This window comes from Miniopterus schreibersii (genome assembly GCF_964146895.1).
Source record: "Miniopterus schreibersii genome assembly, chromosome: 12".
Classification (NCBI taxonomy): Eukaryota; Metazoa; Chordata; class Mammalia; order Chiroptera; family Miniopteridae; genus Miniopterus; species Miniopterus schreibersii.
The window spans coordinates 47,634,831-47,648,176 of record NC_138112.1 but is presented as its reverse complement, the minus strand read 5'-3'; the positions used below and the strand labels follow the sequence as shown (position 1 = coordinate 47,648,176).

The window sequence follows — 13,346 nt, the reverse complement described above, 5'->3', positions numbered from 1 at the left end:
AGCTGTAATCCCATCTAACTCCTTTCACACTTTCCTAGGGGAATAAAAGAAGAAACGAGTCAACCTCCAGAAGAAGATAAGTTCCAAGAGCTGAGAATAGCAACAGCAGAAGCAATGTGAGTGTTTATGAATGAGGAAGCTTTACAGTGAATAGGAGTGACTTTTTGAGATCATTGCTAGTGGTTCTGAGACAGTGTGGGGCAGAGGTAATCTCATTTGGAATTCAGATTCAAGAATTACTATACAGTTAATGTCTGAATTGTCATGTTGCCGAGATAATTGTTTAAGAGTAGAAAAGTAACATTCCAGATGAGTATTATGTATTCATTAGATTTCTTTAGCACGAAATAATTTGTTTAAAAAACACACACATGAAACAAATTTTATACTTGTCTGTCTTGTATAGGACCAAACTACAGGACCCACTGGTTTTATTTGAGCCCAAGTCTCTGAGAATGCTTTTACAGGAGTGGCTTTCGCAGTTAGAAAAAACATTTGCCGTGAAAGACTTTTCAGGCATTTCAGACACTGGCAACTCATCTGTGACATCGAACGAGGATGTGCTATTGTTTGATGAGTCAAAAAATGGAATGTTAGATGACGATAATGAAAAAGAAAAAAGGGACTCTTTAGGCAGTGAAGAAACTGATGATCAGACAGCATGTGAATCTGTAAATAATCTGAGGGAACCCTTGGATGACCTCTTTCAAGTATGTTCTCCATGCGACATAGAAAACGGTCTCCGAAAGAGCCTGGCTGAATTGACAACATTGTGTTTGGAATTGAATGTCCTGAATTCTGAGATCAGAAGCACAAGTGGATGTGTGGACCACACTTTGCAACAGTGCTCTCCTGAAATTCTGGCTTGTCAGTTCCTAAAGAAGTACTTTTTTCTCCTGGACTTGAAGAGAGCAAAGGAGAGTATCAAGCTTAGTTACACTAACAGTCCTTGTGTTTGGGATACTTTTATTGAAGGATTAAAAGGTAATAACCTTATCAAAGATAGAAATTTCCCTCACTTCTCAAGTTTTAAATGATGGCCTTCTCCCTGAATTCCCTTAAGTAATTACTGCCTGATACAATCAAATAGGAAATAATAAAACTGGGAAGAAATGATTTTTTTTAAAAACAGATATATCAGAAATTGAAGGTTAGGTTTTAGAAATGGTTTGTTGAAAAGGCTCCACCCTTACAATGAAGCTGTAATTACAGAAAACAGCTTTTTAGCTACATTTAGTTTTAACTATATCATCATTCACTTTATTTGCCACACTTCGCTTTAAATGACCTGGCTATTCCCAAAAGGTCTTCCTTCAGAGAAAGATTTGCCATAACTGATGTTTTTTTAAAAATAGGTAAAAAAATTTTTTTAAATTAATTAAATTTAAATAACTTACTTTATTCCAAAAGATGGCATAGGGACACTGGTTCTAGAAAAACTGAGGAATTTGGCATTGATGGTAGACATATATATATCCCTTTTTCAAGGGTAATAGAGACTTATATATTGGTGATCTGCTATTTTGTCTTGTTTAAAACGTTCAGTATGCTCTGCTTCCCAATATGATTTTAAAGTTCTTAAAAGCGGAGGTTGTATCTTGTTCTTGTTTTTCTCTCCTGCAATGTTTGTCTCCTGCAAAGCACTGGGCCTTGCACATGGTAGGTGGATGAGTAATGGTTGTTGAACAAATGTGTTCATGAATTGAATATTTACAGCTTTGAGATGAAGGGAAACGGTTGTATTTTATCCTTTAGAAATGGCAAGTTCCAGTCCTACATTTATGGAGATGGAAAAAGGAGATCTACCAACAAGATTAAAGTTACTGGACGACTCGGTCCCTTTTGGCAGTCCTTTGTTGATTGCCTATGCTGCCCAGTAAGTTGTTGTACATGTTGTTTATATGAACTAAAAGCACATGCAGTGTTTTTTGGTCTTAGTCTCTAAAGTTTTACTCAGTTGTACATTGGTCAGCTTCATATTAGGATATTTATTTTTATTTCTAACAGGTACTTAGATAATGTAACCAAGTTATATCATCTCACTGAAGTTGGAGACTAATATGTTTTGTTTTTAAATGCAGATTGTATGATAAGTTTGGGGACTCTGCCCTTCGATCCTTAATCAAGTTTTACCCAGCTATTTTGCCTTCGGATGTCATGCAACTTTGTCATAACCATCCTGCTCAGTTTTTGGTCTATTTAGACAGTCTGGTGAAATCAAGGCCTGAAGATCAACGGTGAGAAGGCGAGAATTATTTGCACTCTCCCTTCTGATAGGGCATTGTTTCTCTTGTGTAAGCAGTTGTAGCATTTTTACTATCAACTGCCACAGAAATTGAGGCATCTACTATGGAAGAGGAGGATCTGGGCAGTTGTGTACATTCTTTCAGGGTTCACAGTACACACCATAAATATACACATATTACACTTCTCTTCCCTTCCTCTTTTTCTCCCTCTCAGGGATTCTTGGATCATCAGTGTAAAATTAAACCCCCCTTCAGGGCCCAGGCTAAGACAGATAAGCCTCCTTGTTCTCTCAGCCAGTGAATGGATTTATTGCCATCATTTTTATTGATGACAGCCCAGCTTTTTGTGGGTGGGTCTCAGTTCCAGTTCTTTGACTCTCTTTAGATTGAGGCCTCATTTCCTATTTCCACATAGCCCCTGGTTATTGAGACTGGCTATTCTTCTCCCCTTTCAATCCCTTCTCCTCCTTCCTTCCACTGACTGATTCACATTTGCCATACTGGCTTTTCTTTCTTTTTATTTTTGGCCCTTTGGTATTTTCCTTATTATCTTGGGGCTCAACTGTTCATTTAAAAGGCTATTAGATTTTCACTAGTTTTTCTAGACATTTTGTAGCAGAAGGATTTTCAAGTTATTTCATTCACTATATTGATCCCTCAGTAACATTTTCACATCCCCACATTTTGTTTCCTTTCTCAGCATGAAGATTGGTGATTTTTCTCCCCTACTTTCTCTTAGGCCATCCTTCCTTGAGTCCCTTCTACAACCAGAGTCTTTAAGATTGGATTGGCTGCTTTTGGCAGTGTCCCATGATGCTCCCCCAAGCACAAGCACTATGGATGATGAAGGAAACCCCAGGTATAGAAGTCCTTTTTCTAAGCTCTGATGTTCCTTTGGAATGGAACTAGTTTATTCACATACAGCATTCTGGGCTTACTTCAGGAACAGCTCTGGAAGAGACTGAGCCAAGTCATGGTAGTAAAGAGATTGCATTTCCTAGTTGTTCAGAACATTTTTTGTGTTATAGATCGTATAAGAACCTGATGATTTCTCTCAGAAAAATGCATATCCATGCAAAATTTTTCACATGATACCAGAAAATTAAACTGCCCCCTTAAGCTCTTTCATGGATCCACCTTAAGAGCCCTTGATAACTAAACCTGTGTTAGAAGTGTTAATGCACCTCTCACATACACCAGAGAGGTGTTATGGGACAGCCCCCTGAGTTGAAAGGAGAGGGCTGTCCCCACCTTGATTCTTGTTATGCTCATAAGAATGAATTCTAACTAGTGACTCCATATAATTGCTTTGTGTTAAAGTGAATTTATTAAGAAAGCAATTTATTAAGAAAGTAAAGTATGCAAATTTATTTAAGGAGCAAGGCAAGCAAATCTGTCATCCTGGATAATGCACAGGTGGGCTCTCTTGGCTAAGCGAGTGGGGTGGGGGGAGGTTTGCCTTATATACATTTTTGTCTATAGATTTTAAAATTCCTCTGCTGAATATCTTGGTACAGGTTAATTTTCAAGGTCTCCCTTTTACTTTGTTGTGGCTTTCCTAGAATTTGTGAGAAGCACCTGTCAATTTTATCTTGCCAAGCCCCAAGACTGCTGGCTTTTCTGTTTAGTGGGTGGGATAAGACTGTACTCTTCCTTCCTCTTCCTCCCTCCTGTCTGCTGTCTTTGGAGAGACATTAACCATTTGCTCTCAAGGATCCCTAGCTGGGGAAGATAAGGGCTTGTTATTTACAAGCTAGCTGCAAGCTGTCCAAACTGCTTGGCCTTGTTTAATTTTCTTAACTCAGTTTCCCTATTCCTCCTGCCCTGGAATTTTCCTTTTTGCTATCCTGTAACAGAAGGGAAAAAATTGTGCATATGTGTTTATCTGTGTGTGTTTTCTTTCTAGAAATTTCTAGACATAACCTGATTTTGGATTTTAAAAAGTTAGAATACATAAACAATACACACTGATACTTTTAATGTATCAGAAATGATTCTTGGGTTTTCCCCCAGGAGAAGCTTTAAAACCCCCCAAATGCTTATCCTATATATGCCTAGAAAAAATGTCTGGAAGGTTATACAGTGGCTATCTGTGAGTGATGGAATTACTAGGCTTCTTTCATTTGTTTTTGATTATCTAAAAATGTATAATTAAAAAAAAATAAGTAGGTATTTGTTATAGGAAAAAAAAAATGTTTTTAATTTTTCAAAAGCCAAGTAGAAATGTTTAAAAAATATAATAATAATGGAACAAATCTAATTAAACTCTGCCCTTGCCTATTAGATGACTAATAAGCATTTTTTAGAATTTATTTTCTATCTAATTTATGGAGTTTTTCATTTCACAGACCTCATTCACACTTGTTTTCCTGGGGTTACAGTCAGCTGATCCTTCATTTAATTAAACTACCCGCAGATTTTACAACCAAAGAGAAAATGACTGACATCTGCAGATCTCATGGGTAAGAGAATTTTCTTAGAAACTGAAGTTAGGATTAGAATCATTTCAGTTAATAACTTTGTAGTTAAGGGCCTGAATTGATACACTTTATCATTTGTGAATTCTCTTTGCTATGGGAAAGTATCTTTGTTTCAAGTGATAGTAAAGTACAGTGGTACCTCGATTTTCAAATGTAATCTGTTCTGGAAGACTGAGTTCTGAAATGTTCGAAAACTGAGGGATCCACAGCCCACAGCTAGGCTTCAGGATCTTGCACTCAGTGGAAGCCGTGTGGCATGTTCGACTTCTGAGGCATGTTCGAAAACCAAAGCATTTACTTCCGAGTTTATGGCGTTCATAAATTGAAACGTTCGTCAACGGAGATGTTTGAAAACCGAGGTACCACTGTACACAAATTTTTCCTTTTAATTTTTGTGCATATTTTTTCTTTGTGTGGTGGAAGCGACTGGACCTGGCTAATTCCTTTCTCTCCCCCCTTCTGCTTAGTTGGTAACCCCAGGCATGCAGGTGGTATTTAATTTAGCACTAGACTGTGATTTGATTATAATTGCTAAAGGGTTGTCCAGATAGGGAGGGATCAGAATGGTCTCAGTAGAACTGCTAGTGAAGGCCTCAGGGAGGAGGTGAGGCTTTGGAGGTAAGCCCTATAGGCTGGATAGGATCTGTATTTAAAAGGAGCCAGGAGGAGGGCTGGTGAGGTTTAAGAAACAATAAGAATAAGGGCATGAAAAACAGACATTGTTTTTATCCATACCACCTATTAGTCATTTATTGATTGCCTGGCCATGTTACTGTATGGCTGCACTTAGATTATGATCTTTTGGAGATAGGTACCTGTTTCTTCCTTTTCCCTCATAATGCATGTACTTGATACACGTTTATTCATTGATAACGAGGGATGAGACTAACCAGGTGGTGGGGCAGAAGAATTTCATCAATAGAAACCCTTTAGACTTTTGGGTATGAAAATGACATGGTAAAAATGGAGCTTTCTGGAGATCATTTTTGGTGTCCTATGTGAGAAAAGCTGGAGACAGGAAGACCAACTTGGAAGCTGTTGCAGTAATTCATTTTTGACTGAATTGGTGATTAGTAGGGCAGCAAACGGACCACATCCAAGGGACATTTAGAAGGAAAATGCAGTGGGATTTATAATACTGGATATAGCCAATGAAGGAGGGAGAAGAGTCAAGGAAATCTTTCATATTTGGGGAAGAAATATCCTAATTTGTATTGAATCTTAACATTTATAAAGTATAGAAGCTTAGATATATCATAACTGGTGTTTGGCCTCAAATGTCAGTATTTATCACTAGCTTTTATTCTTTCTTCTTAAACACTCCAGATCAGGGCTAGTGGAAATATTTTGTACTGTCCAGTGTGATAGACATTAGCCACATGTGGCCATTGAATACTTGAAATATGGATTGGTCATCTGAAAGAACTGACTTTTAAATTTTATTTACTTTAAATAGCCACATGTATCTAGTATCTACTGTAATGGACAGCACAGCTCCAGATAAATTCACTGCCTTTTATTACTTTCTTCAACTTTGGTCTCTTTAAAGTTTCTGGCCTGGATATCTTACTCTCTGTTTGGAGCTGGAGAGAAGAAGAGAGGCCTTCACCAACATCGTGTATTTGAATGATATGAGCCTGATGGATGGGGATAGTGGTATGTAAATCCCAATGGTTGTTGTTTATTTATTTATTCTTTAAATATGTCTTTATTGATTTCAGTGAGAGGGAGAGAGAGAGATAGAAACATCAATGATGAGAGAGTCATTGATCGGCTGCAGCCCGCAACCTGGGCATGTGCCCTGACCAGAAATCGAACCCCGAACGCCTGGATCCTAGGTCGACCTGGATCCGTGGCTCAACCGCTGAGCCATGCCCGGCCAGGTCCAATTGGTTATTCTTGGTTGTAGTATTTTAGAATTCACTTCAGACCTTCAGTAAAGAAATTTGGTGAACATTTCAGTGATCATGTATATAATTCTAGCTACCTGTCAAATTTGCAGAATTAAAAAAATTTTTTTTACCTGTACCATTTGGTAATTAGAAATCATAATTAGGGATAAACTGCAGGCAACTTTACTATTTAATGAGTGCCTGCTGTGTGTTAAGTGCTTTTCCTATTACTGTTTAAATGAGGTAACAAATTCTTGGTACTTACTATTATTTTTGTTCTACAGGAGTTATAACTAAGGTCAAGAGAAAGGACAATTAAGTTTCCCAAAGTCATACAACTGGTGGAACTGGTGTTCAGACCCCTGTTTGACTATCTAAAGCTGGTGCTCAGGTTCTTTTCTCTGCATCGTGTTGAATTTTTACATAGCCAAAAGTTAGAGATCATTAAGATGAACTTAAAATGGAGTAGAAGTCAGATTTCCCTAAGCTTTCACAAGTATTTAGATCCTTTTAAAAACAGTTTAATTTTTATCAATTCAAAACAGATAAAATGGCAGTCAGAAGGCCAGGACTTTGGCACACTGATATCTGAAGTCTGAGGGTCCATGCTGCACTTAGAGAGTTTTGGTTTCTTTTATGGTGCTGCTTTATTCATCTCATTGCAGAGATACCAACAGCAAGACATCAGGGTTCTTCATCCAGTGTGATCTGCAGTCTTTTCCAGCCCTCCTGTGTGGGAAAGGGAACATGAAAACAGAACAAAGAAGCCAGTTGACTGGCAAGGGTTAACTTCAGATGTCACAGCTATAGCAAAAAGTACTGTTTCAGAAGTGAGAAAAGAGGGCCAGGTGGTTCTGTAGGACTAGAACTATAGACATGCATACATTTCTGAATAATATCCAGAAGAGTTAAAATATAAATGGTTTATATTTTTAAAGTTACATGGTGTTTATTATAGAAAATAGTACAGAATTTAGGAAGCATAAAGAAAATAGTCTCCCTGCCCAGATAAAAGTACTTTTGATATTTTGTTAATGTAATAATAATAATAATAGCTATTTTTGTCCTTGGTGTATTAAATGGGTCTTTTCTTAATACTTTTCTCTCCTTCTATCTCATACTAATCACTCCAGTTTGTGTTGATTTTACTGCTAAATATATATCTTCTACCTACCTACTTTCTTTTGCTCCACTGCCATCACTCTGGTCCTAGCTACTTGCTGAGACTACTGCAGTAACCTCATAATTGGTCATCTGGCTTCCATTCTTGTTCATTTTTAATCCATTTTACTTAAGCAGTCAGGGTGGTTCTTTTAAACCAAAACTGGATTATGTGGCACCCTGCTTAAAACCTCTTACATTGAACTCAGAATAAAATCTACATTCTTAAGGCCTGGCGCTATCTTGTTCTCACTACTCACTACTGCCTTTGTGTGCTATAGGCCTTTTTTGGAGTTCCTTAGATTCAAGTTCTTTCCTATGTCAAGATGTCCTTCATATTTCCTTTGTCAGAAATAAAGGCTCCTTCACCCTCCATTCCTGATGCTCCCCACCTCAATTCTGCACGTACGTGGGCCACATGCACATGCTGTCTGTTTGTTGCGTCTTTCAGCTCTCTGCTTAAACATCACTTCCCCATAGAGCCCTTCTCAGATTCTCCAGAAATCCTTTTGTTCTCTAATGGTTGGTTTCTTGATCTTTTCTTTTATAGCACTTATAAGTGTAGTACATTTATGTGTTTTTCTAAGTTCTGTCTCTTTTACTATAAGTCCCACAAGAGTTCCTTATTGTATATCCAGTGCCCAGCATAGAATATGCCCTGGGTAATTACTGAGTCAGTGAAAGAATATAGAAGTTAATTTTGTGGCTTCTCCTTATCATGAACTATTCAACAGATGTTCAGAAAACAACTTTGTGTTAGGATGATGAGATTATGTGCTCTAATATTTGTATGTTTTGCTATTAACAGTTTTCACAAACTGTTTTGACTGTCTCCTGTATGCAGGCAGAGTGCCAAGAGCAGTCAGAGCCAACATTTCTATGTTTTTGTGTGTTTGTGTAGGTTGGATCCCAGAGACCATGGAGGAATGGAAGCTTCTCCTACATCTTGTACAGAACAAAAGCACAAAACCAGCCTCCCAGAAGTCACCAAATGGGAGCTTTAGTGATGAGCCTTCCCCTATCAACATGGAGAATGTGGCACTGCTGTTAGCTAAGGCCATGGGTCCAGATCAGGCCTGGTCACTTCTGCAGGAATGTGGTTTGACACTTGAGCTGTCAGAGAGGTTTACCAGAACCTGTGATATCCTAAGGATTGCTGAGAAAAGACAGAGGTAATACTTGTCTGTCATGTCCCTTTGCATAGGTGCCTGGGGAATGTGAAACCCCAAGATTTTCAGAGGTGCATGGGATGAGAGAGATCACCCATTCACAACCCCTCAACAGATTAGGGGACTGAGACTCACCTTTTGATTAAGGCGATTAAGGAAAGAGACTAAAGTAATGTTTTGTTCACAGTCATGACCAAGACACTGGAATAAGGTGAGTGAATACCCAAATCTGATGTGTAATCAGTTCTTTAAGAACCTTATTGGTACCAAATACCTAATTGTCTCAGGTTTTTTGTTTTTGTTTTTGTTTGCTTTTTTAGTTGTGGTACAGATAACATAAAATTAACCATCCTAACCATTTTTAAGTGTTTGGTTCAGTAGTGTTATGTATATCCATATCATTGTGCAGCTCAATTCCAGAGCTTTTTCATCTTGCAAAACTCTACCCGTTGAACAACTCCTCATTTCCCCCTCCACTCAGCCCCTGGCAACCTCCATTCCTACTTTCTGTCTCTGATCTTGATTGTTCTAAGTACCTCATTGAAATGGAATCATGCAGTATTTATCTTTTTGTGACTGGTTTATTTCACTTAGCGTAATGTCTTTAAGGTTCACCTACGTTGCAGCAAGTGTCAGAGTTCCCTTCCTTTTCTCAGGCTGAATAATATTCCATAATACGTGTATACCACATTTTGTGTATCCATTCATTTGTCAATGGAAACTTGGGTTGCTTCTACCTCTTGTCTGTTGTGATTAATGCTGCTATGAATGTGGTTGTACAAATATCTCTGAGACTCTGCTTTCAGTTCTTTTGGATAGATACCCAGAAGTGGAATTGCTGGGTCATAAGGTAATTTTATTTTTAACTTTTTGAGGACCTGCTATACTGTTTTCCATAGAGGCTACACCATGTTACATTTCCATCAGCAGTGCACAAGGGTTCCAATTTCTCTACATTCTTGTCAACACTAGTTATTTTCTGATTTTATTTTAATTTTTTTATAATAGCTATCCTGATGGGTGTTAGGTGGTATCTTATTTGCATTCCTCTAATGATTAGTGATGTTGAGCATCTTTTTCATATGCTTGTTAGCCATTTGTATATCATCTTGGAGAAATTCCTATTCAGGTATTTTTGCCCATTTTCAATCGCACTATCTGTTTTTTGTTGTATGAGTCTTTGTATATTTTCTGTATTAATCCTTTATCAGATACATGATTTTCAAATATTTTCTCCTATAGGACAGGATGCTTTTTCATAAGATGCCTTTTCACTCTGTAGATTGTGTTTTTTGATGCATAGAGTCAGCTTTTTGAATCCTCTAATTACTTGTGGTTTTTAAAGTTTTTTTGTAAAGAATGAACAATGAGAACTAAACTTGTTTCTTTTCTTTGGGATTTCAGAGCCTTGATACAAAGCATGCTTGAAAAATGTGATCGGTTTCTCTGGTCTCAGCAGGCCTAGTGGAAGAAGGTTCAGTCGGATGTCATGCTCCTGAGTCTTCTGAATGCATTTGTTGATGAAGGAAAGGCACCACCTGAAAGCTCTGCCATCTTATTGGGAGTACTTTGGCCAGTGTCTGTAACCTCTGCATTTATGGCTTATCTGTGGCCTCAGTGTTTCTCAACCAAAGTTGAATTTTGAAAGGACTCAGTCCTTGTTTGCTGATATGAAGTGTTCTGGAATCAGAATGTGAGTGTTTACAGCTATGCAGTCTTTATTCTGAACAACAGTGTTATTTGTTCCTTGCTTGTGGATTGGGGGAGCAGAAGTTTCTCATTGTGGTCACATGAAGACAGATAATATAATTGACAGGAGTTGAATTCTTTTTATATCTTGTCTAGGACAGTTGAGAAATTACTGAAATATGACCTGGTATAATGGAATTAACACATAAAAGAAGCGAAACACTGAAGAGTCAAATTAGATATTATGAAATCCCCCATATTTAATTTGAACTAATTTAAAATACTTTTCCCCCCAGTATTTGACATTTTCTAATCTGAACCTATATACTAATTCATTACTGGAAATGTTTTATCTCTAATCTTTTCTAAACAGAGAGTAGTTCGAAGAAATCATGCACTTTTAGAAATTATGTTTTAAAAGTCAAAATAAAGGAAGGCTAAGTACTAATAAAGACTGAAACAAGTGCTTGTATTATTTAAGCCAAATACTAGATTGCCATTTGCCAAGCTCCTGTACACTTATTACATAGCATGTTATGTTAATAATGTGAAATCTGATTAAAGTTTTCATTTGAATAGAATATAGACATGAAGTTTATCGTGAGCAATTTGCAGGAAGGTGTGGGGTAGACTCACTGTGGAGTAAACAAAGTGTTGGGTACTTGAATGATTCACTTTTTTTTCCGTTTATAACACAGCCAGGGATCTATAGACAAAATTGCTGTCATACTTTCATATGACATTTGGGTATGATGTAACCTGATAGGTTAAAGAGATTGTCAGAGAAAGGAGGTTCACAAAGCTGCTTAGAATTTTGAGAAACCTAACAATGTGTGGTGGCAGTAAGGGTGTGATGCGGTAGTGGTAGTGGGGGAGTGTGTGTCTGTGTGTGGTATTTCCCCATAAGTAGTTCTCTACCAGCTTGGGCGTCCTACAATACAAATCAATTCTCACACTATCTACTCGGAGATAGCATCAGATTCTGCTGATTAAGGGATGTGAAACAAAAATCTTCGCAGCCAAAAGGTTTTCTGAAAGGAAGGTTTTTTTGAACCATGTGCTAGTCACTAGCAAAAGGACCAAGTTGGAACATGTAGTCTAAAACACCAGCAGCAGGGCAGGACAGAGAAGATGAACATTTTTCCACAGTCTTGGAGCTTTTTTATACAATAGTTTGGGGAAGGAAGGTGCAGGTTGTTTTGAAAGAATTTACACTGGCTAGAAAATGGGAGTGGGAAAAGGTGAAGTGAGGGCAGTTCTAGGATAGGTGCGTATCTTTAGGGAAGAATTGTTTACTGCTTCTGGATTGGTTGTGGACAGCATTCCAAAAAGTTCATGCATAAGCAGGATGCGGTGATGTCGGGTAATCCAATATTTTTTTAGATGGCTGCTGGTAAGTTGATTCAAAGATTCAGTATACATTCCATTCAGGAATGTGAGTAGTCTTTGGTTAGTCTCCAATTACAGCTGTTAACTGAATAACTCCAATTGTCTCTTTCTCCCACTCTCCCGCCAGCTGTAATTGAATTTAGATATCTCAGAATTTTTCTTTTGTCAGGGCTCAGTCCACAAGACTGCCCTCCACTTCAGACACCAATCACAAGTCCAGGTTGTTAACGATGCTTCTGACTGACTGGCTACAAATCAGAGGTTTCCATGATTCCTTCCTTGAGTTTAATTTCCTATAGTGGCTCACAGAGCTCAGAGAAACGTTTTAGTGACTAGATTACCAGTTTATTCTGGAAGGGTATAACTGCGGAACAGACATATGGAGGAGATGAATAGGACAAGGCTGGAAGGAAAGGTGAGGAGCTTCCATGCCCTCTCTGAGCTCCACTCTCCCTGATTCTCCACTTGTTCACCAAAGCAGAAGCTTTGGAACCCAGTCCTTTCTGGTTTTTAAGGCTTAATTACATTGGTGTGATTGATATAATCGTTGGTTATTGGTGGTTGAATTCAGTCTCCAGCCCCTCTCCTGATTTGAGTGGGGTGGGGTGGAAGGAGGCTTTTACAACACTCGAATCAGGTGGTTGCCTCCCCTGGCAACCAGCCCCCAATATTAGGTGCAGTCCAGAGTCACCTCATTAACACAACCAAAGCAACCTCTCTCTCACTCATCACTTAGGAAATTTTGAGGGTTTTAGGAGCTCAGTTTCAGAAACTGGAACCAAGACCAAATATGTATTTCTCCTTATAAATCACATATCATACCTTCCCACTAGCATCAGCTGGAATTGGGTTGTATGAATCATGTTGAATGTGATCTTGAATGTGAGTCTGTACCAAGGTAAAGAGTGAAAGCTTGTTCTTCACTGACAGCTTTTGTCATTACAACATGACTGTCCAAAAGATAGCCCAGAGGAAATCTCAGGAGACAGTCTGACCTGGCATAATTGTGCAAGTCATTTCCCAACAGATGTTTCCAAAGCATATTACAGCAATCCCCATTTACCAGAAGGGTACAGAGGGAAATTTCTAGCATTAAAGAAGAATACATCATCAGAAATAATTTTCCAAGGCAAACAAAACCAAACAAAAAATTCCCTTCAGTTGAATATTTAAATTTGAACAGTCTACCTGGGTACGAGGCTTGGTTTTCTTCATATATATTAATATGTCCTTATTGATTTCAGAGAGAGAAAGGTAGAGAGAGAAACATCAACGATGAGAGAGTCATTGATCGGCTGTCTCCTGCACGCCCCCTACTGG

General features: G+C 38.2%; 1 protein-coding gene across 10 annotated transcripts in view; it reads left to right on the top strand.

Moving 5' to 3' along the window:
- HPS5 (HPS5 biogenesis of lysosomal organelles complex 2 subunit 2) overlaps positions 1 to 11,296 on the top strand; it is a 34,161-nt gene extending 22,865 nt beyond the window's left edge. For 6 of the 10 annotated variants that reach the window (XM_081155661.1, XM_081155670.1, XM_081155665.1 and 3 more), the window contains 9 exons: positions 39 to 116; positions 407 to 984; positions 1,756 to 1,876; positions 2,082 to 2,237; positions 2,947 to 3,105; positions 4,595 to 4,708; positions 6,276 to 6,382; positions 8,681 to 8,951; positions 10,353 to 11,227. In XM_081155661.1, the coding sequence (XP_081011787.1) occupies positions 39 to 116; positions 407 to 984; positions 1,756 to 1,876; positions 2,082 to 2,237; positions 2,947 to 3,105; positions 4,595 to 4,708; positions 6,276 to 6,382; positions 8,681 to 8,951; positions 10,353 to 10,413 (1,645 nt within the window). In that variant the 3' untranslated portion in view covers positions 10,414 to 11,227. Of the gene's footprint in view, positions 1 to 38; positions 117 to 406; positions 985 to 1,755; positions 1,877 to 2,081; positions 2,238 to 2,946; positions 3,106 to 4,594; positions 4,709 to 6,275; positions 6,383 to 8,680; positions 8,952 to 10,352 lie in introns of all 10 variants that reach the window. The other 4 variants (XM_081155667.1, XM_081155668.1, XM_081155662.1 and 1 more) reach the window with 3 other exon arrangements.
- The last annotated feature ends 2,050 nt before the right edge of the window (positions 11,297 to 13,346 follow it).